General features: G+C 43.7%; 1 protein-coding gene across 2 annotated transcripts in view; it reads left to right on the top strand.

Moving 5' to 3' along the window:
• Window positions 1-9,467: 9,467 nt before the first annotated feature.
• The window catches only part of LOC118431331 (QRFP-like peptide receptor), a 16,159-nt gene continuing 1,427 nt past the window's right edge, over window positions 9,468-24,199 (top strand). The window contains exons 1-4 of one of the 2 annotated variants that reach the window (XM_035842450.1): window positions 9,468-9,736; window positions 18,769-19,352; window positions 20,050-20,173; window positions 23,441-24,079. In XM_035842450.1, the coding sequence (XP_035698343.1) occupies window positions 18,880-19,352; window positions 20,050-20,173; window positions 23,441-24,079 (1,236 nt within the window). In that variant the 5' untranslated portion in view covers window positions 9,468-9,736; window positions 18,769-18,879. Of the gene's footprint in view, window positions 9,737-18,674; window positions 19,353-20,049; window positions 20,174-23,440; window positions 24,080-24,199 lie in introns of those variants that run through there. The other variant, XM_035842451.1, reaches the window with a different exon arrangement.

The following is a 24,199-nucleotide window of genomic DNA, read 5'->3' as shown; positions in this document are numbered from 1 at the left end:
GACACCGCCAACATCAACAAAACTCTGTCTGATTATATGAAAATATCATCTACATCTCTCTGTCAAGTCTTATTTTCATAGACAGCACGAATCATTTGTTACAGTCAAATAGATCTTTGGAGCGTTCTCTAGTCTGCCACCTTCACGGCCACACTCCTTTGGGAGTACAATGGTGGCAATGTTTATGTCGCTTCCTTTTGGTTGCTTTTCTGCTCAACAAACATTTGAAGACCCATATTCATAGTGTTTTATGGAGCTTTATTTATGTGTATCATGGCAGTTGTATGACTGCTTGGATGAGTTCGTATAGTTAGCGACACGAGCCGCCAATACGCAGAGGCCGGTGACCGCAGTGATTCAGCACTGTCAACATTACTGTTAGAATTCTGCTCTTAAAAACATGAAGTAAATATGTTAAAGTATACTTGGAATGCAAATCAAAGCTGTGTGCATGGACTTGGTTTATTTACCTTTGTAATCAGCATAGTCAGTGGCAACAAACACGGTGTACTTATGGATAATAAGATCAGCAAAAAATCCGTACCGTCTTACGACGGGGACCGTCTTAGGGCGGCCCCCGTTATATATCACGACTTGTACGTTAGGATATCACTCAGGCTTATCACATCTCCGTAATGTTGTTTAATGTTGTGCCACAGAAACTATAGGTAGCTGTGATAGAGTCTCTTCCAGACTCCCGCCTTGCCGAATAGTAACATTGGACTTTGGCAAAGTTAGGAATAAAAGCCTAGTAGTGAACTAGCTGTCTGGATAGACTGCAAAAGACTGACTGAAATCCCATGGCAACTTGTTTGTCCCTATTTGGGCCAATTCCTCTCTATCTTTATCCGTGCAGCTGACACGTCTGCTTGGAGACTAGGCGATTACCCCATCCGACACAAGACAGACAGCTTTTGTTTGACATACTCTTAGTATCTACTGCTGACCTAGAATTACCTAAATTGCTGTCGATCGTCAACCCGCTGTAATACGAATTTAAAAAAAATAGTGATCTCGATCCAGTTTTATCTCACATAAGAGCTTGACAGAGAGAACAGAGGCTATGTACAGTATTTTACAGGTTCAGTGTACCAGGAAAATTCCCCAAGCTCTTTTCGACAAGTACAATGAACAGTGGGCTATAGCTACGGCTTAACGCCCCCTCCGAAGGACTGTAACCCTTTCCGGTAGCGTGCATGTCAGGTGAGCAACACAGCCGGTATCGAACACACGACTTCTAGTACCAGAGGCAGGGCCACTAACCACTGGACTACGCACGCTACCAAACTCTTATAATGACCTTTAAATTTAACCATCCTGCCGAATTAGAAAGCCATCTGTGATACGGACCATTAAACCAATAAACTTTATGGACGGTTTGTTATTCCCTCGTTTTAAGGTCTTTTTTTTTTCTTTAAGCACAAGTGATTTTCTCAAATTGCATGTCTGTGCCAATTCTCAACTTTATTGCTCTTCTCATTTTAGTTTACTGGTACAGGGGCCTAAATACGCATTCATTGTGGGTAAAGCCAATTAGCCTGGCTACATAAAAACAAAACCACTTTACAAATCATGGCCATCACTATTGGATCAACTGGTGTACACGAATACATTCCTGATCCTGACAGACCATCAGAGTGGTTTCCGATATCTAACGGTTCTCCCCGAAACCGTTTCAACCCATATCAAACCAATACTGAACCACCCCTTCAAGATAAATCCCACAATCCGAACGTTGTCGGTGGCAGTAGCTGGGAGAATCACGAAGGTAAGTCTAGTGGTGTGCTGTTAAAATATAAGCTGTTACAAGGACTGTTGTGCGGTATGTACGGCGCAGGATTATCAAGTACGTTCTGTTTCCTTTTTTGATAGCACAGAGCCATTGACTGTACCTTTTGTTGTAGTAGTATCAGTTGTAGTGCAATATCTAACGGTGTATTTCTGGTTCCTTGACTGTTTTCTTGTGCTTGGGTTCAGGTTTGTGGCACATAGGGTTCGATAAAAACGAAAAGCTAGATAGAGCAACAAGAAGTAGAATTCTAAAAATCAAGATGCCTATCGAGTTTTTCATTTGCTAGCTTAGTTATGCAGCCACGCATGCCGAAGTACACAGTATTTCAAGGTATCAAGGACCTTGATAGTATCGATCTATCTAACAAAATAACAATCTTGGTCTATCTATCTGGCAATCTATATCTATCTACATAAAACCACGTACCGAAAAGTCTGTTATATCCTAATCTACGCCAAATGCACTGCTGTCAGAGGATTTGCCCTTTTCATTTCCACGTTGAGTTTGATAAGTCGCTCTGGATGTGCCCCAGAGAACATTTTCAGAAATATGGATCGGTGTGTTCAGAAGGTCTTTGGTGTTCCCACGCTCCAGTGCGTCTCCTGGCGTGGCGTGTAATTTCTCGCCGCTGGAAGTAGAAAAGCTTGTGAAAATAAATTTCACTTCATCGTGGAGTGTTCTGTGTACGATATGTTACACAATAAGTTATTCACATTCCTATATATATCTAAATACTACAGATTTTACGATACTCGATACCAGAAGTAGATTCGACTATACCTTTAGATCCGACCGCCTTCATAATGCTAAGATAGGTAAATACATAAAAGATTGCTTTGTGATTAGAAAAGATAGTGACACTCATGTTTAGCCCCACCGGATTGTATGGAGGTTTTCTTATTATCCTAAATTGTTTAGGTAGTAGAGTTTTAAATTTACTCTATATCCCCTTTATTTTGTAGTTTATATTTGACCATACAAACGTCACTGTAATTTCTGTCGTTTCAATTAAGCTGTACTTTCTGTTGTGTAATATACGATCACGGCAGCTCCTATATCATACACCGTCTTTTAGCGTATTACAAGGATTGCAATTATGTAGATGAATTGACTATAACAAGAGCCAGAGGAAAAACATCGGGATCATTCGTCACACAGGCAAGACGTGTGGAAGCCTTGACTTAATAACGCCGGACAGTTGCGCTGTGGACATACATGGACCAGATCTTGGCAAATTTAAACTTGCACGGGTGGAAGTTGATGCGATAGGGGAAATATTTTATATCGATTTCTTCTGTCGCACATTTAGATAATATGCCTTTGTGTCAGGTATGCATTTAACTTATTGATTTGGTATGAATGCATGGTTCTAGCATGAGCAACATCTGCCTTAGATGGCACTGAGAGAACAGAGATTCGTTTCTGTGTATCGGACAGATTAGTAAGATTTTTCCTGCTGACGTTGCTAACTGACTGGTCCGTTCAATGCACATTATTGGGCTATTTATCAACAGTACAAGTCACCAGTTGGGCTATGAGACCTACCATAGTATAACATTGATCATCACTGGACCGGAGAGCTTTATATGTCTCAGTCTAAGCCAGCATCCGTCAGCAACGTATTGGGCCTCTTCCTCGAGAGCTTGCGGTAATAGACCTCTAACTCTTGAGAACCATCTCCTCTTCTACAGTAAGTAATAGGGGCTCAGGATTTTCAGTCACTATGGTAACCCGTAATGACACCTCCCACACCATGGCCACACGCAGTTCTTATCCTGACTATAGTTGATATATGTTAGCATTATGCAACAAGATCAGGATGTTCACCCTTCTCCTGACTTAGAAGTGTTGCCATTAAGCTCTTAGGTGTTAGACTAGCGGAAGGGCTGCTATATTTAAAAGTGAAGGAGTTTAATTTAGCGTGCGTAGTCCGGTGGCTAGAGGCCCTGCCTTTGAAAGCCGTGAGTTCGATTCCGGCTGTGTCGCTCACCCAGCATGCATGTTACCGGGAAGGGTTGCATTCTATAGGGCATGACGTTAAGCCGTGGTCCACTGTTCATTGTGCTTGTCGTAAAGAGCTAGGGGAATTTCCCCAGTACAATGAACCTGTAAGTACTGTACATAGCGCTTGCTCTCTCTGTCACGACCAGTAGAAGACTAGCTCTTCAGTGAGCTAAAACTGGATCACTTTTCTTTTCTTGTAGTGAGGCTCGGTCATTTGCGACGAGATAGAACAGTAATGTATCAGGAAACGTGAGTTGAATGACCTGAAGTGAGGCGCGTAGGCGGATAGTAATGAGCGATGGAGGTGTTTGATATACTTTAAGTCCCGTGTGACTATCAGACTCTACTACCCGGGGTATTTGCGTCATCGTCTGCTCCAGGGTGTTGGGGGCATTTGGAGCATCTTTCCGAGTATTCCTTTGGTTCTCCTAAAAGGTACCATCGAATGTTAAGTTTGTGCAGTCATGTTAAGTTCGTTCATGACGCAGAAATCGGGACTAAATAGCCTTCCTGACGCAAGGGATTGGAAAAAACAGTAGAAATTGAACAAATAGACGGATAACACGCCAGAGAAGTTAGAAAAATACAATCCCTATGTTTCCAACTGTAATTTTTGGCCTGTGACTATCAGACTTTACCACCCGTGTATTTGCCTCATCGTGTAGCCCAGAGTATTGAAGGCACTTGCAGCATCTTTCCGAGTATTCTTTTGACAAGGATTCCCCTAAAAGGTACCCGGGCCGTTACCTACCCATGTTTAAGTTCGTGCATGACGAGCGGATTGGAATTAAATACTAAAGGGGGTGACCAGTCTCTACCAGGTTCCACATGTCGCTGGGAATATAGTGAAACTGCACAAAGAGACAGATCAAATTCCAAACGAGTTACAAAACATACCAGAGGAGTTACAAAAATACAATCCCTGTGTCTACAACTGTAGTTTTTGGCCAGCTAAATGGAATGTTTGTTATCTGTCTATTTGGTCAATTTCTACTATCTTTCCGGGGACACATGGAGCTTGTTAGTAGGCTATGGGGTGGCAAAATAACGTTTAAGATACGCCAAACAGCAGTTACTCAAGCAACTGGATATGATTTTGGAAAATCATAGTCAGATGCTTAATTAACTACTAGTTAGCGTATCTTATCACCTGGATGCCGAACCTTCATACGCGACTATATGAATCGTAATATTTATCAAGAGTTTCCTTGAACTCATAAAAAATGACCAAGGTTGAAAATATGTAATTTTCAAGGTTAAATGAAGGTCAAAAAACACTCCCACGCCTATGCCATCGATCCACATTCACACTATAAAATAATGAGACGCCTTCAGAAGTTGGAAAAGACCTGATTGGCTAAGAAAGTTCGGCAAGGTAGACCATCGTAATCTATGGTACAGAAAGAAGTTTGTATTTGCTTGTATCGCGTACCCGGCAAACCGCCTTATGGCGTAACACACCAGGTTTGTACTGAAGATTACCAGCTGCATATGCGGGATTTATTTGGTCCACTCAAACTGGAAGGACTAGGGCTGGGTATCGGTACAGCGTACCGGTACAAAACCGGTTTTTCTTATTGGACCGGTCCAGAAAAACCGGACCCTAAAAAATTAGGTGGACCGGATGTTGGACCTATTATATAGTTAACATATTATTTTATCAGGCATTCACACGTTTTGGCGCTTGCAGTTGGAAGAAAATGACAAGAGTGAAGTAGAGTAGAGTTTATAGTAGTTTCTACCAAGTTTTACAGCCAATCGCACAGGTGCAGTTGGCGTTGTAGGATTTTAAAACGCCAGTGTAAGTCTAATACTCCACCAAACAGATTTCTTTGTAGTGTAATGGACCATTGGTATGAGTCAATCTGAATCAGGTCCAGGTTCAGGTCCGGACCTGGACCTGATCCTTTGGACCTGAACCGGACCTGGACCTGACTTCTCTGTACCGGTACCCAGCCCTAGGAAGGACCCTAGTCTTTTCGATAAGTGCGGTGGGTTCTTTAAGGTGTGCCTTTCCTCAAACAGAGGACCTCCATTTAACATCATTTCCACCTGAGTGAAGTGAGGAAATTCATGTCAGTTGCCATTCCAAACGGTAAAGTACCGGAGCACATCTTTGAAGACTGCCTTGAGATTGCAAGATTAAGGGATCAGACTAGGAAAGTCTGGATTTAGTAAGCCTAAGCCGTGGATAGGAACAGCAATCCATGAAGAGATATACCGGTGGGGTTGGAGGGAAACATGGGACACATTTCCAAACCGGGGCCTGGCAGGGCAGTTTGTGGAAACGAAGAATAGAAATGTGTACGTAAAAAGTATAATCCCCACGACTATTATCTTTACTTGTGTATTTTAGTGTCTTTTATATCATACTTTTCGTTCCAAATATCTGCCCGACCGGGCCCCGATTTGGAAATGTGATGTAGGAATCAGTGGATGTGACTCCATTAGGCCTTACATAATGCACTTCACGCTTCTCCTGAGAGGTAACCATTATAACCGTGGAGTGGTCCCTCAAGTACATTAACAGGTCTTCTCTCTATCTAAGGGTACGCACGGCTACTCAGGCTGGCTAGATCCGGCCTTCTGTAGGTTTGGATCTCACGGGGCTTTGGGGTAACTTTTTGAAAAGTGCACTGGGGGGTTACTAGTCTTTTCGTCCCCTAAACAATTCGTCCCCGTCCTCGGCATGGACGTTTCGTCCTCGGATGATGCTTGTCTATGCAACAAGTTATTGTCAAGTCACAAAATTTCTATAAGAGTTTTTATCAAACTTCTATTAAAAAAAGTACATTTTTGATTTGTTTTAGTCTTCCACTTTCGATAACCGGCACAAAACGGACGAGTAAAACATTTTCATGCCGCCGGGTCCGCCATCTTGGATGTTTACGCATGTTGCAAAGCGCTCGTGCGCACCTTTTACCGAGTTTGTCTGAGTAAATAAACAAACTTATATAGGAAACTTTAACAACATAACTGACTGTATGCACATTTTGAAAAACATTAAGATATTCATGTTGGTGAATTCACCAATGATCCGGACCGACTGGAATTATATTGTAGTCAGAGTGTGACGCCGTCCAACGAAGGACTGAGCAACTATTTTCCCGATATATGCGGTCGGAAAATGCTTTCAAAGTATTAGATTTAATCAACTACGGAATAAGACGTGATAAAATGTCTTATAAGTTGCCTTTTGGGGGTTAAACACTGTAACATGACGAGGACGAAAGAACCATGACGAGGACGAAACATCCAAGACGGGAACGAAAGGACTAAGGGAGAAAGATCTAGGGGACGAAAAGACCTGATACCCATTGGGTTAGATAACAAAGCCAGTACTCAGCACCAGGCAGATCTTACTCGTAACGCAGTGTCAGAAGAGTACCGACTAAACTGTATAGTTTGAAGGCGTTTCTGACTGGACTGTGGTACTTTGGCGGCGCCGCTACGTTCTGAATTGAATTTGTGTTATCCTTGACTTTATAATGGGAATATCATGCAAAACGTACAAGTATGACTAAAACACACACACACACATATTTCTTGAGACTTCGCCATTGCAACCGTGAAGTAGTCCCTCAAGTACATTTAGCAGTTCTTCTCTCTATCTAAGGGTACGCGTGGGTACTCAGGCTGGCTAGATCCGGCCTTCTGTAGGTTTGGATCTCACGGGGCTTGAGATATAACTTTTTGAAAAGTGCACTGGGGTAGATAACAAAGCCAGCACATACAGTACCAGACAGATCTTACTTGTAATGCAGTGTCGGAGGAGTACTTGTCATGAAGTACCGACCAAGCTGGATAGAGTTAAGGGTATCTCACTGCACTGTGGTACTTTGGCGACGTCGGTACGTTCAAATTTGGATTTCTGGTATCATTACATTTATAATGGGAATACCTTGCAAAACGTACAAGTATGACTAAAAAACATACACACACACACACACACATTTCTTGAGACTTCGCCATTGCAACCGTGAAGTGGTCCCTCAAGTACATTAGCAGAGTATCTGACTGTACACACGGCTACTCAGCAAGACTAGATCCGGCCTTCTGTAGGTTTGGATCTCACGGGGCTTGAGGTAACTTTTTGAAAAGTGCACTGGGTAGGTAACAAAGCCAGCACATACAGTACCAGACAGATCTTCTCGTAATGCAGTGTCGGAGGAGTACTTGTCATGAAGTACCGACCAAGCTGGATAGAGTTAAGGCCACGTTGATTTGATAATATGGATGACATCCGCAATTTTCGGCCATTTCCAAAAAAAAAAAGTTTTCGACCACACAATAAATTGTGCAAAGCAGCTGTAAAATGAGCACAAATATTCCGTAGATTGAAAAAAAAGTATCAGAAAACAGATAACTAATGCCATATATAGAATGCCAAAATGAATCTAAAGTCAAAGAATAAGATGTGAAAGGACGGAAAGAAAAAAAATCTATTGTTGGTTGGGGGAGGTACCAGTACAGAAAATTCAGGTCCAGAGGATCATGGTATACCATACTATGTGTGTTTAGTCCTATGTTCAACCTTCCTGGCCACTTTGATTTCATACTGAAGGCAACTTTTTTTTTTGGCCAAACTTTTTTTTTATTCGCTCGCTCGCATCAGTTTTGGAGTTCCCGGAGGATGTCATCCATATAATCAAATCAACATGGCCTAAGGGTATCTCACTGCACTGGACTGTGGTACTTTGGCGATGTCGGTACGTTCAAGTTTGGATTTGTGTTATCCATTACTTTATAATGGGAATATCATGCAAAACGTCCAAATATGACGAAAAAAGACAACAGCACACACAGAACGTAAAAGACTCGCTTTTTCAATCTCCAAGCATATTCTACGGTAGCATAAGATAGTATCAAAAGCTGCCAGAGAGCCAACTATTGATACTATCTTATGCTACCGTAAAATATGCTTGGACGTTATCTCCTTTTTATCCATGGAATTCGTTGAAACCGCTAACGAACCACAGCTTTAGTAAGATGCCAACTCTAGGAAACCATCCACACCTTTTCCCTCTCACAAGGTGCTGAAGTGGCGTCTGCCTATCCTGGCATCTTGCCACTACCAGCTTCTGTCCCTCATCAAGATCTGTTATTACCACAACAAGTGGGATAAGCTGGTAAAAGGTACAAGGCAGTCCCTTAGCCTTTTGGAGGCCTTAGGGGCAGTGGGTTATTATACACTGTGTCTAGGGCAGGCAGAGCCCATCCCTCTCCTTCTACCGCCATTTTCACACCTAGGTGGTGTGATAAAATTCATCCATGCCTTTTCTTGAGACACGAAGTCCTGACAGAAATGACAGAAATAGAACCAGTGACCTCTCTAACTCGTGTCTGCTAGCAACGCCACTTGTCATTCGGCGTACGCCAGATATTCATACACGGCATGCATACTTTTGCTTGTCCTCAAATGCCCTATTCAATGGACATATCAAGGACAAATCCCATTGAGCAGCGGCCGCCAAATTCATCAGCACACCTCCCACTAATCTGATAAAGATGGCGTGGTGGGATTTTTCCAGCATACAGACCAGTCCCTAGAGATTCCCTAAATGCGCAGCGCTTTGCGTTCATTACCAACTTAATTTGAGTGAACAAGATAATAATAGAGTGGAACTGGTGTCAAATCAGTGGCTCTAAAAGCAATTTCAAGGAAGACAAAGCAAGATCGCATGCATTTTGACTCAGGAATCAGTCCATGATGATGTATAGAATTGAAACTGTATCATTCAGTATTCTGTAACATTTATCTAGACTTTCTTCTATGACATTCCCAGTTGTAATTACAGCGTGTACGCGTTGCAGGGTAGACCCATCATTCAGGACCTGAAAAGGCTCGACATTCACCGGAAAGAAGCTGAGAGCGCGCCACAGATAGAACCAGATGAAGAGTTGCTGCCCATTGTGCCTGTGGACACAGGCGGACCTAAGGTAAGTAAGGTGTTTTTGTTGCTTTGGGACAAACTAAACTAAAGTTAGTAGCTTATATTAATAGTGCCACATACAAAGTTCAGACATAAGGTAAAGTTAGGTATCCATTTTTACACCTGGGTGAAGTGAGGAAGGTCATGTAAAGTGTCTTCCCAAGGGCACAATGTCGGGGGCGAGGCGGGTATCGAACTCGGGACCTCAAGGTTCCGAGCTCAAACACAAGTACTGAGGTGTTCCACGGTGGAAAAGACATTTGATGTTCAACTACCAGGCAGTTCATTCCGGAACAACAAGTGCAGTAGATCAATAAATTACTTGTTATAAATCAGTACAAGTACTGTAAACGTGTCATTCGATGTTCATAACGACATATACTATTTAGATGAGAACGTGCTGTTTTCTAACATTCATGTAGAAAATGTATACCCTTACCATAGAGTCCCAGTAGAGATTCTAGGGCGAATTCTATGGGACTTTATGGGCAAATCTTGGGCCAGTCACAAACTGCCCAGCCGCAAAATATCTGCTTTGCAATCAATGAAGACTTTTCGTGCACTTTGCCCAACTGAGCTAAGTACAGGTAACAACGAAGACAAATTATACATGTAAAAGTATGTTAGATCTAGTCTAGCATAAATGTCCGGCTTTTTCTCTCTTCATGGTAAATTGTGAACTTAATGCAGGCTTGTACGCCGTACAATCTATTGCTAAGGCTAACGTCACATCTCTAAACCGGTGCCCGTCCATGCTGTTTGTGGAAACGAAAAATAGAAATGTATACGTAAAGATACATACAAATAATGCTCAAGACTATTCTCTTTACGCATTGTGAAGTTTTGTGTCGGTCATAGCGTACTTTATGTACTAGAAAACTGCCCGGCCGGGCCCCGGTTCGGAAATGTGACGTAGGCCTAAACCAACTAGGTTTAGCTACAGTCGGTTTGTAAAAACGTATGACGAATGTACATTCTTCAGTGCTACTCATATGTCCACAGTGATGGGATCTACTTTTTACATAGCTTGATAGTTACTCCCAAACGGTCGTTCAGGTATCCTGCCCACGTCCATGAAATTGTCAGTTTGAGACACACAGGCCCTGACAGGGGCAGAGGGCAGCAGTAGTAATTACCACGTACCCCCGTGTGGCGTCCGGGATCTGTTAGCGTTTTACTAATGAGCACCTGACTTCTATCTTGGCGTTGAACGTGATTAGGTTTCTCCTCTTTTGTCAATCAACTTCAAAAAGGTGGCTTATACGAGAAAAGTACATCACAGGGACTTACTTTCGACCTGTCATCTAGATGTGTAGTAAGTCCCAATCAATTTTGGTCATGGTTAGGTAAAGTTTAGTTTATCCATAGTGTAACGTTAGTAGCCTGGGTACCATCCAGGTAGTAGTTCGCTACTATGTTCGCTTCTGCTACCAAGATGTCAAGGTTCACAGATGCCACAGCAGAGAAGCGACTGTATATGGTGTATAAAAAACGTCGAAGCGAACTGCTATACGGATCATCCATATATCCGTACGGTACCCAGGCTAGATTGTGTAGAGAGTGGATAAAAAAAACAACATCAACAACAATTAACGGTCTGAGATCTGTTAGCGTTTTACTAACGAGCACCTGACTTTGATACGGAGGTTGGACATGGTTGAGTTTCTTCCCGTTCGTCAATCAACTTGAAAACCGTCACTGATACGACACAATTACACCACAGGACTTTCGACCCCTCACCTAGATTGTGCAGATAGTGGATAAAAAACATCAACGACAATGAACAGTAATCCAATCGTGTTTCAGTCACTAACTAAGGATAGTGGATGCTGTCTAAAACTTCTGACCGTTGACAAAACTTTTCCAGCTGCTTGACTAACTTTTGTATGGTGCATCGTATGCGTTCGCCTGATCTAACATTCATCGACATAACAGTTATTACTCTTTGTCAGTTCGGTAGAGCCCTCTAAATCAAATTGAGAAGACAGACCCGGTATCTGTAATACCCCCCTCACATTATATACGATCTTCGGACGTTCTTCGCGATCGCAGGAAGGTCGGCTGATTTTAAGATCTTAAGATGGTCTTGCGTATTTTTCGCCTCAAAACTGTCCCCCTCACATATACGCGAGGCTCGTGAGATCGACGGTGAATAAATCTATGATAATGAACCTCCCATGACCTCTTGCACGCGGACAAGGTAACACAAAACGTTCCTCAAAAAAGGCAAGACATCAATAAATGTTGCTTATTTTGTTGTCGTAATCTTTTTAACCAATGAATGGAATGCGCGGGCATAATAGAAATGACGCAAGAAAAGAAAGTGTGTCACAAAGCCAGCCTACATACTACCACAGCGGCCACAATGTTAGAATTACCCTCACATTCCCAGAAATTCAATATTTGTGAACAAACGGAAGTCGGGCGAACGTCGCCCGAACGTTGCCCAACTGACGGGCGTTCGCCATCCGATTTGCGCTCGATGATTGATAACTATGTCTTTGCTCGCCTATCGGTCTTCAATCGTTGGATTGACGCAAGACTATTGACCGATACCCTTGCAAGGTACGCACGATTTGTACGCACAATCTGCGACTCGGTAACGAGCTGTGCGATTTTGGAGATTTCCTTCGACTAGTCGCATATGTTAAGAACATGTTTCGCTGCACCCCGACCGTCGTAAGACTCCTGAAAACTGCCGGCGATCCGTAAAAATCGCAAGATGATCGTGAGAACACCGGGCGTCTTACTCACGAAAATGTCATTCAGAGTTCGTAAACTAGTCTTCCGATCGAATCGCGCCTATTGTGAGGGGGGTATAATAGGAACGGATTCCGTTTTAGAAGATGCGTCCTCTTGCTTCCTTCATATGTACGCCATGTGCACAATATATATGTTACATCAACAAAAATACTTTGTACAAGGTCCAGATACAATATTTGTTTTGTACTTTTTGGCAATATATGTTGCCTGGCGCTCCATTGTGTATCGCTTTGTTGCAGTTTTAATAAAGAATAATTATAGTACCGATGGCTTCTAGGGTGCAACCTCCAAGTCATGCGGGAATCTCGCTGGTTACTAATCTGACATATCCTGCCAAATTAGCGGACCAACGGGACCTATGTGCCTCATTAACATTGCTCGCAGTCACCTTTAAAAGCCTTCTGTTTTCCTCAAACGGAGTTTTCCACTCTGATGCTAGACATCAAACCCATTAATCGAATTCATTAAATTGTTCAGTGGCTCCCGCTGATTTAATCTGTCTATAATAGATTCTTAGCGCGCTATAATATGGGATGATTGTTTCCAAACACGTGTATGGTTCTCGCAAGTAGATTGATGATTAGCTTGACTATTGGCAAACCGTGTTCGTTGATTTCATGTAATTGGGTAACGATGTGTATTTGGAACAGTTAGCGTGTTCCATGTAAAGGCACTGGTTTCCGTTCAAGCAAATTTAAAGTTCTTGCGATGTGAACTGCAGAATGCCAAATAGGTCATTGAGAATGACATTTGAAATTCGGTTTCCATGCAAAGTGGCAATTATATTAGCTAGAAATTGTAAATATCCGTCCGTTTATCGAGATATGTCAGCAGTGATATTTAACACACTGAAGTTTCACATGAGACTTAACGTTTGAGAATTACAGAGGTGATATGTATTTGACTCATCATCATCCTTCTCAGCCGGTATTGTCAAAGAATTTTAATCATTTTGTAAATACTAGATATAAAGTAGTGGAAGACAAAGGACATTTTATTTCCAAGTGATCATTTAACAAAACCGAAATAATCCATTTCTTTAGAGAAGCCATAAACGCATATCCCAACTTCCCCACATTCACAGACGAACAGAAAGCCATTTTCCGCTTAAAATTTCAAAATTCACAAATTGTAGAAAAAGTTGAACTGGGTCTTCTTCTGAAATAGTCAATACTAGGATTCGAGTAATCTCTTTATACGATAACGTTTAAGGTCAGATGTATGACCCATATATCCCTACCATGTACTTGAAATTAGCCTCCAGTCATGAACTTGCAAAATATTTCTATTTACACTTTTAGGTTTTTTATTTACCTCAAGTTCACCACAAAACAAGGCTCATGGAGCCACTCATACGTTTTGAGTTACGGTACTGGATTCTGAAGACAGATGTTTCTTTACCCTTGCCTTGAAAAGTTTTAGATTGTATCCCACAGGGAAGTAATTCCGTGGAAGCTTATTCCATAACGATGTAGTTCTAGGAAAGAAGCTGCGAGTGTGGAACTTCCTCATAAGAAGTAGATTATGAATAAAATTAAAAAGGATGCTTTGCTTCCGTGGAAGTGACAAAACGTGTTCTTGCAGAGAAAGTTCGTTTGGTGGAGGGACAAGAGAGTGAAGTTCTGAAGGTTATACAAGGTCACTGAAAATTCTAAAGGAAGCGTTCGATCACCTTCGGGAAATCACTGGTACTGGTAAGGTCATACAGCTCTAGGTGTCTCGCCAGGAGGCCTTGTCTGCAAACCTAGTTGAAGGTTGTACCAGACTATTTTGGGAAATTATACTGATCGGTTCATGAACAACAGTGTAGGTCGATTACTGCTTACTGTTGTGAAACAAATTAGATACCCTTGACAAGATTCAATAATTTTGGTGACCTATATAAACACGAGAAAACTGAAGGGACTACCATCGGCGCCAGAATGCTGACTCATTTACAATGACAATGAAAAGAAAGACGCGACGATCACACTTGACTGGCATCAAAGATACCCATTCCATCTGTCAGATTGAGTGAGTGAGTGAGTGAGTGATTGAGTGAGTGATTGAGTGAGTGAGTGAGTGAGTGAGTGAGTGAGTGAGTGGCTGAGTGAGTGAGTGAGTGGGTGAGTGAGTGAGTGGGTGAGTGAGTGAGTGAGTGAGTGATTGAGTGAGTGAGTGAGTGAGTGAATGAGTGAGTGCGTGAGTGAGTGAGTGAGTGAGTGAGTGAGTGAGTGAGTGAGTGAGTGAGTGAGTGAGTGAGTGAGTGAGTGAGTGAGTGAGTGAGTGAGTGAGTGAGTGAGTGAGTGAGTGAGTACTTTAAGGTCAGAAAGAGACGTCTCGCCAGGAGGCCTTGTCTGCAAACCTAGTTGAAGGTTGTACCAGTCTATTTTGGGAAATTATACTGATCGGTTCTTGATCAACAGTGTAGCTCGATTACTGCTTACTGTTGTGAAACTGATTAAATTTAGGTGCTCATAGCAAACTTTAAGAATTTGTATGACCTATATATAAGCATGAGAAAATTCAATTTCCAATGACAATGAAAAGAAAGACGCAGCGATCACACTTAACTGGCACCGATGACACCCGGGTCCATTCCATCTGCCAAGATTCTATCATCACGTGAACCGACATGACAGGCTGATGTCTATGACGTGGGCTTTCATGACTAGAACACTGTTGAAGGTGACTCCATCATTTAGATTCTTCACCTCTGCACTGGTATTAAACTACCCTGCCAAGAATCACCCCAAGGAATACAGTATCAACATGTGCGCATTCGTTAGCGAGTTTTCTGAGATTGATGCTGTCTGAGGAGTATTCAATCACGTTATCAATCAAAGTAGGAGGGCCGCAGTTATCACTCGTGAATATACCGCATGGATGTATGATCAGCAAAAACTTCTGCTGCCTCATGCAAAGCACGTCTTGTGAGCATCACACCTCCATCACTTTTCAACAATGGAATCACGCACCATACAGTAATAGTCAGCACAGGTGCTATGGGGGAGCTAATGCTCTCAGACCCTGGTACATACATCATTGCTCATGTACCATTACCATTACCCTGATTACCTTTGCAAAAATGTCTCTGTATTAACGTGACCAAATACGAGAGTTCCACGACCCTTTATCTTTGCCAAATGATTTTCGCCTGTACAACAGTGATGCATTATGTATGTTTCTCAATAATCATTCATTTAAGCTCCTTATTCGCTTAAATTCATGCGATCATATCCTCTACCCAAATAACAGAAGTTGACAGTTGCATCGATGAAGGTTAGACATCCAGGTAATAAAATACGCCAAAAACTCAAGCAACTGGATATGATTTTAGAAACAGACAACCTGCTAGGACGTTTCAGCTAGAAGATAAAAAAACTGCCCCAAACAAGATCTCTTCGGTGTTACTGACAAAAGACACCTGATGGTTGTCTGAAACGTCTGACCGTTTCCGAATCATATCCAGTTATTTTGGTAACTGCTTTTTGCCGTATTTTATTACCTTGATGTCTAACCTTCATCGACTCTCAACTTCTGTTATTTGGCTTTTTAAGGTAAGTTGATAGTTGACTTGTAACTTGTGGGACAATGATTTGAGAGGATTGGTGAAGGAGACACATGAGTAACTGCATGTGACTGACTTGACACCTCGGCAGGTGTTCCCCACCACTGTGACAGGTTCTAACGAAGCGTTGTGCGGTCTGTACGGATCATCGTGACACTTCGCGACAGGATGGATCACGTCTGGTGACGTCCTGATGTTTTTTACGTCTGTGGAAGCATACCGGGAATCACCTTATGTCAGCACATGCTAGTGTGCAAGAAGCAGTCATGCCTTCAAGTACAAGAGTTACCGTCTGGTAAAGTCCTGATGTCTTCAAAGACGTCTGTCGGAGCATACCGAGCATACCGGGAATCACAGTTTATGCCAGCACATGCTAACAGAGAACAGACGTATTTAGCCTCTAGAACAGGGTACTCGATAGGCATTTTACCAAATGTAATTTTCAGGCTGATACCGTAAAGTGGGATTATGTCAGCATATGCTAGCAGAGACCCGTGTACGGGGAATAGTCATATCTTCAACTATCAGAGTTACCAAACTAGGATTGATGTGTTCAAAATTAAAATTTCATACATAGTCTGACATAGAGTGGATACTGTTATCACCATGCGCAGTAGGGACAACTTCCGCGGCTGGATAGTTTTAAAGAACACTTGTAGATAGATGTACAAACGTTAGGTGTGACGGGCCATTCAGTGTAATATAACCAGCTGCTGCCGCGCCGCGTACCTGCGAAGATGGCGCATTGCGTCGAGGGGCGTTTCTTACGGGCTATATAGATACAGATACAATGTATGCCCTCTAAAACAGGGTGCTCGATAGACATTTTACTATTGCAGTTTTCAGACTGATGAAAACGATGGGTAGGCGAGAAGGGTGTGTAACATGGTTGAGTTATAGGGCAGGCGGAATTGGTGCACCTTGTAGATTTACAACTAAGCCATTTTACAACTAACCCACTCTGTTCGTTTAATCTTGTGCCAGCCATTGTCAAAGACCTACTTACATTCAATTTGTCCGTACCATCTGTACAGAGGCGCTACCGGAGTGTTTTAGGCTCGGGTCCAACTGTAGTGAAGTCACTTGAGTTACAGCTTAGTGTAGTCTGATTGGGAAAGCCCCGACTTGATTTAGAGCTTAAGAAAGTATCTGAAACACAGTGTTAAATCACGTTTGTTAATTCGAAGTTGTACATTGTGTGTGTTTGGGGGGGGGGGGGGGGGGGTAACCTCAACATGTTAGACTAACCAGCACAGTTATGAGTAGTGGTGAACTTGATTGTGTGATTTCACGAAAATGCAACCTTATGAAAAAGTATAGTGCTTCACTTCCACAGGGTTGGACAAGTCCACTAGCCAGGCAAGTGACAGTGCTGCTCGGGCAAGCACATGTCCTACCCCACTAGCCCGATCGGGAAAGTAAGATCTTTCCATGATACATAGCCATGGTATCAAACATTGATCGACACAGATGATTAAAGCCAATAATAAGAGAATTACATTGCTGCAAGGCAAAATACCAACAAAAAAACGTCATTTGAATTTCGGGCATAGGAAAAGTTGGTTCAGGCAACGAATGAACTTTAGAAACCTTGTCCAACCCTGCCTACATATAAGATGACTGATCTACTTCTAACTGAGCGAGTGTATGCTTAAGTACAATAGGACTGACGTTCCGTGAGTTACAGCTTACTGTAGTCTGATTGGAAAAACCCTGGCTTGATTAAGAACTTTTGGAACTTGTTCAATCACGTTTTGTTGCACTCTAGACCCTTTGAAAGGGGCGTTGAGCCGTCTTTCACATGTACATGTATGGAGAACATCAACCTCTCCATAGATTAAAGACACTAACCCACCTATCGAGGAGAGTAGTGGCGACTTGATTGTAAGAAAATGCAAGCCGCGGCGAAACTACAGTTGGAAAAAGCAGCACGCATCACATCAATAAAAGATTACCATTCAACCCTGTTCCATTCAGAAAGCTTACGGCAGTTTGGGCTCGCGTCCAACATGAGTGACGTGCCTTTAGCTGCAGCTTAGCTCAGTCTGGAGGGGAAAGCCTTGACTTCTTTTAGAGATCTACAAAGTTTCTGAGAGACAGTTTTTAAGCACGGTACATTTGTTACATTCAGAAATGAACTTAGGAAAATATTAGAAGGTTACTACGTGTCAGACATCAGTAGACTGAGCACGTGCACCAATGAAATACGAAACGGTTTCCGTACCAGAGGAGATTATCTCATCCAAACACTCGGCGGTTGATGCGAACTGGTTACCACACCTCACGCCGCTCCTGCTTTCCTTAGGAGATCCCCAGGCGGTTGGCGGTGACATCTGATGGGTGATGTATGGCGGGAGGAGGAAGGATCACCGGTGGATCTGTCAGGGGAAAGCTGTTTAGCAGGCAATAATCGAGCAGGACCAGCTGAGAACTGTTAAACATCGCCCTAATAGGTCACTGACTGCCACATCAGATCGCATATCGCGAACTCTAGTTAAGTTCACGGGCAACTTTGGTGAGGCAAATACAAATATTGTATCCATTTTATTTTAGAGAGCACAGCATAATGCAATTGTACTAAAACTTTTGTAGAGTTCCTGCAGTCAAATTCAAGGGGAATGTTTCAAAATAAGTATTAAAAATAATCCATAAGAAATCCCAGTTCTCGTAAACCCCTTTCAGAGCCTCCATTAGTATTTGACATCCACCTTTGTAATATATTGCAGGTGGTGTCTGAGATCTACGAAAGTTGCGCACGGCAGGCATGTTTTGGGCGGTCATGGACTAGCTGGACGGTTTTAGTGAGAACAACCGCACCTCTACAGTAAACACCCACCATGAGCAACCTACAATGGGACCCGCCTCTCGCGGAAAACGCTTCCTTCTTTACAGATCAATGGAACAGCTCCACGTACCCGTTCCAAGACCCTGAGTTTTCAGGTGCCAAAAGACCCAACGGTTCCTCCCTGGTGTACGTCGGTGCTATGGCTATCCTGTACGACTTCCCTGAGATCGCCATTCCCACCCTCATGACGTACTCCATGACGTTTACGTTTGGCGTCACCGGCAATGCCATGATTATCATCGCCGTGATCCGCTTCTGCTGCCTGAAGACAGCCACGAACTACCTGACCATGAGCCTGGCAGTGGCCGACCTTCTGGTGTCGCTCATCTGCGTACCTTTCAGAACGGCAGAGCTGTTCTTGTCCTACTGGCCGCTAGGTGGCGTGATGTGCAAGCTGCTGAGTTACATCCGGGCGGTGACCACGTTGGCGTCCATACTGACCCTGACCGCCATTTCTTTGGAAAGGTGAGTGAAGCAAATCGTTTGTCTCTTAGGTTAAACTTGTTTTTACTTGTGGCGTAGATGTAACGTAACTGGTAGAGCGTTGGGCTTGGAATCTAGCGGTCCCTGGTACAATCTTCAGGCAGATTTACCAGTGGCATAAGATAGTATCAAAGCTACCAAAGGGAGCCATCCACAACTCGTAGTTAAACGCATTCCTAGGCTGGCTTCACTCCACTGACAGCTTTTGATACTATTTCATGCTACCATAGGATCTGGAGATTAGAGATTTACATCATTCACCTGGACTCTAGTCTAGGAAGAGGAGTGATGTATCAGTCACTAATGGAGATCCGAACCAAACCAAACCAAAGCATTGGCGTCGGGCGTATCGTAACTTCGATCCCCGCCGTGCCCCCGACGTTGTGACCTTGGGAAAGGCACTTTACACGATTCCTCACTTCGCCCAGGTGTAAAACAAAATGGGTAGCTGACTTCAGTTGGGGAGGTAAAAGATTACCTTAAGTTTACCTTCTGTCTGTACCGTGTATGTGGCACTGGTGATATAAGTTACAAAACTTGAGTGCAGTGTCACATGGTCCTCGTCCGTCCATGCTGGACAGAGATGCGAGGACAGCATTATTCGTGGCACCTCGTAGAATATACGAGGATGAACTGAACTGAACGAATTACGTTATTTTACGTTGTGTTGTGTCCGCAGATGGTACGTCGTGATCCGACCGATGCAGGCCCGCTCAGTGTGCACTCCGGGCTGGGCGTACCGCGTCATCGCTTGCGTGTGGATGCTGTCTCTCTCCCTCAGCACACCTACACTCTATGCCATGGTGAGATACCTTACCTTAGACCTTAGACCCTCCCGCAACACTGTTGCATTGCCATTGGTCGACTCGTCGAGCATACTTTCTCCAAAGGTTGCGGTCTTCAGCAGCTACTGGTTAATGTTGTTTAGACCCATTTTCCTTCCATCATGTAAGATTGTCCGTCTTAGGCTTAGGTCACAATTCGAAAAAGGGGCCCTGCCGGGCAATTCACGGGCTGTTTTTTGGCACTTCCGGGCGTGACCCCTGCGTTGCCCTGTGGGACACCTCGCGGCTGCCGGGGTATTTTGAGGCCCGGCCGGGACCCTGGTTCAATTTAAGTCTGAGTTAAAATGAACCAGGGACCCGCTCGTACAACCACCCCGCGACCTAATCGTGACAACACCGAGAGGGACCCCTCCGGTTGCCGGCAGTCTGTCGGAATAAATTCGTTACGTCAAAGACCAGGTTTACGGAATAAAAGTGTGTAATTCGTAACACCGGGTCAAATATGTGACGTCACAGATCACGTGAAAGGACAAAAGCCGTGAACTTACACGTATCACACAGTTCTCGTATTACAGTGGAGTTAAGTGCATAGCGCTATACCAAGGGAAAGGAGAAGACCAGGGGAAACAGCCCTTAGCCCACTAGGCAGGCGGAAGAATTCAGCAACAGAAACTTCTGCAGACAAGGGCTGAACAGAGGGGGATAGGACAACACACCACGCAACAGACCACATAATAGGCTGCATCACTGAGAAGCAGGACGAACAGATAGCCTCCTTCATAGAAAGCTTCTATGTTTTTTACGATATTACAACCCCAGACTATAGAAACAAGCTGAAGAAAGATGTTTGGCTGAAGAAGGACGTTTCCTCTGCAATTGGCCGACGGAACGCCAAACTTGCAGTCATTCGGACCCATAAGCCATTTTTTTTCGTTTTACAAATATAACTAGAGTTCCACGACCCCATACCTTCGCCAAATATTCCTACCTTTCTTTACAACTGCTGCTTTAATTGTTTATCATTGATTATGCAAATAAGGTTCTTATTTACATAAATTGTATCAGTTGATCATCTCCTCTACCAGACACCAGACGTACACAATCTATGTTAAGAAAGAAGGCTTTTATCGCATTTTCTGATAATTTATGCAAATGAGACCCTCATTTGCATAATTAATGTTCAACGATGTTCACCCGTACATAACTTCCAAATGCTACAAGTAAGAAGTTACTGTCATTTACGACAATAAAATTGTAGCATTTTCTCATTAATTATGCAAATTAGGTATTTATTTTGCATAATATATATCAATCAATATTCTTCTCCTTCTCAGTTACAGGTGTCACATGTTGCAATGGTCCCATACTGGAACTGAGCATGTTCATAAAATTTCATAATTAATCATGCAAATTAGATAAATATTTGCATAATTAATATGTCATTATATGAAGCATCACTTAAGCTATCCACATACCAAAAATCATAACAATTCGTTAACCCCTTCTTGAGTTATTCCCGTTTAAAGTCTGACACTAAACCCGCCCTGCAGTTCCAAAACAAGCCACCAGGGAGCCCAAACCTACACCACTTACTCTCGGCATCAAGAGCTGTCTACCACTCAAAAATCATAGCCGCAGCATGTTTAGAACTCGAGATTTCAAACCAGGAAGTTCCGCTGCAGTACCGTAACAGGCTTCTAGGGGGCCCAAAATCTAATCGTTTCCAGGTCTCATCAAGACCTACCCACATACTAAATATCAATACAATCCATCCAGGCGTTCTTGAGTTATCCTGGTCTTCTACATACATACAAACAAACAAACAAACGCTACCCAAAATATAACCTTCTCGGCGAAGGTAAAAATATAGGCCTCAACAGTTTGGCAAGTCATCCGCCGACATTAAAAATTCCAATAACATGTTTATTTAGTTTAGTTTAGAAACGTAACAGTGCCGCACGTCAGTGCGAGTGCGAGGAAAAGTTGGCGAAAAAAACCGTGCCGCAGTGAACGGACCCCGACGTACCGCACCAGTACTCCAAGTTCAATGATGTACTACCTTAAGTGAATGCAGGCAATGCTTGTTTTTATACCCCTTAAAGAGTGCCCACCAGGAGCCTGCCTGGTTCCCTGCCGTTGTTCGCAGGGCATACGGCAGGGACCCTACAACTGCCCCACCGGGCTGTGAGAGACAAACGTTACCCTGTCGGACCCCGCAGGGGTGACTACAGGACACCGTCAGAACATCTGACGGGTGTCTGCCGGAGACGAACCTAGGAAGGTGGAAATTTTTTAAAGAAAAATGACGGGGTGCCCGCCGGAACACTCCGGGACCCCCATGGGGCAGCGCGAAGGCAACGTTTGATTGTGACCACGACAGCCGGTAAACAGCCGGTGTCCGCCCGACTTCAGAGCCCGGCCGGGGCTACATCCCTGACGGGCACCGGGCCAATTGTGACCCTAGCCTTAGTGTAGCTATAGTTTTAGGCCTGCCCCTGGGGCGGGTGCCCTTAGGAGCCCATGACATAGCTGTTTTTGTTGTTTTTTTGTAGGATAGGCGCCATACATGCCCGACAAACCTCAATCTTCTTTTTCTGACTGTCTCACTGGCTAGAGGCTCTTCATTTGTGACGTGGTCACGCCAGGAGATGCCTAGGATTGTCCTAAGGCATTTACGTTGGAAAGTGTCGAGTGATTCACATGCATACGTGGCTATTGGCATCACAATAGTCTGGAATAACTTTAACGGTACGCTGATTTGCTTATGCAGCCAGAATTTTCTCAGGTATTGCCACATACCAGTAGCTTTGCCAAGCCTGGATGATAACCTGATGATGGTGAGATAACATTAGTCTTTACCAGACTTACTACGCCGGTTAAACATGGAGGATAATTTGCTATTGGAGTTTTGTTACCAAAGGATTTATATTGCCGGGGGAGCAAATGCTAACCATGGCGCGATTGAAGCAATATGCATTGTTCATTTAGTAAGAGTAAAGGAATGGCTTATCTAAGCCTCCACCAGGCCTTCCTACGGGCACGGATCGGCAAACAAAATCGGCAAATAATCAGGCAGGAAATTCGATCCATACCAGAGAACGTGCACTCTAGTTAGTAAATTCTAAAAGACTACTCTGAAGACATGGGGCCTATCTTAGGAAATAAGTTTTAGCATGTTTTCATATGGTCATGTCACTGATAGTAATGCAGTCTATTTTTCTTCGTAAGCCTTTGATCATTTAAACACTGTCTTTATGGATGAACTCTTTACTACTCCACTTTCAGCGGCTGGTGGGCTACAAGTGGCCGGTGGGTGACACTATCTACCACTGTCAGGAAAAGTGGCCGCAGAAGTCATTGTCTGAGATCTTCTCTGTCTACTTCGCCACGCTGATATTCCTGCCGATGTCCATCATGCTGGCAGCGTACAGCTCAACGATATACAAGCTGTGGTTCAGCACGCAGACCATCCAGCGGGACTTCGACAGCGGGTCGTGCCACGTTTGTTCAACTCTGCCCAGACAACATTCCCCGCTGTCGCTGACGCAATCCCGAACCGACCGAACCACGCCGAGTTCTGCCGACAAGTCCCGAACCACTCCGACTTCGACTGAAGTCGCCGTGACATCCGTTAGCAAGGAAGGCGACAAAACGTCAAGCAATGGCGCCCGAAGAAAGCCGAGCCGCTTCCTCTTCGACAGAGAATCGGTGGAAAGATATCTCGAACAGGGCAACAATGTACCAACATCGCACGGAAACGCAAAGTCATATTTCACGAAGAGGAAAAAACGACCAAGTGACACAACGCCAACACCCCTTACCGCTAGATCTACCGCTTCAGTGGAGGCCGGGCGGCGGAACATGCGCAGACCTGTGCAGGGGAAAGTCTCCAACTTCCGTGAGATCATCCGAGAACGGAAACAGGTATGGCGCTATGGGCATCGTTTCATGTAAAACATAGCAAGCAGTACAGCCTACTTTCCTACATATTTTTCGTCAAGCTATGTTCCACATGCTACATCCTAGCCTCTACCAGGCTCCGTG

This window comes from Branchiostoma floridae, chromosome 15 (genome assembly GCF_000003815.2).
Source record: "Branchiostoma floridae strain S238N-H82 chromosome 15, Bfl_VNyyK, whole genome shotgun sequence".
NCBI classification, from domain to species: Eukaryota; Metazoa; Chordata; class Leptocardii; order Amphioxiformes; family Branchiostomatidae; genus Branchiostoma; species Branchiostoma floridae.
Note: the sequence above shows the minus strand (reverse complement) of the source record. Positions and strands in the feature narration are given on the sequence as shown.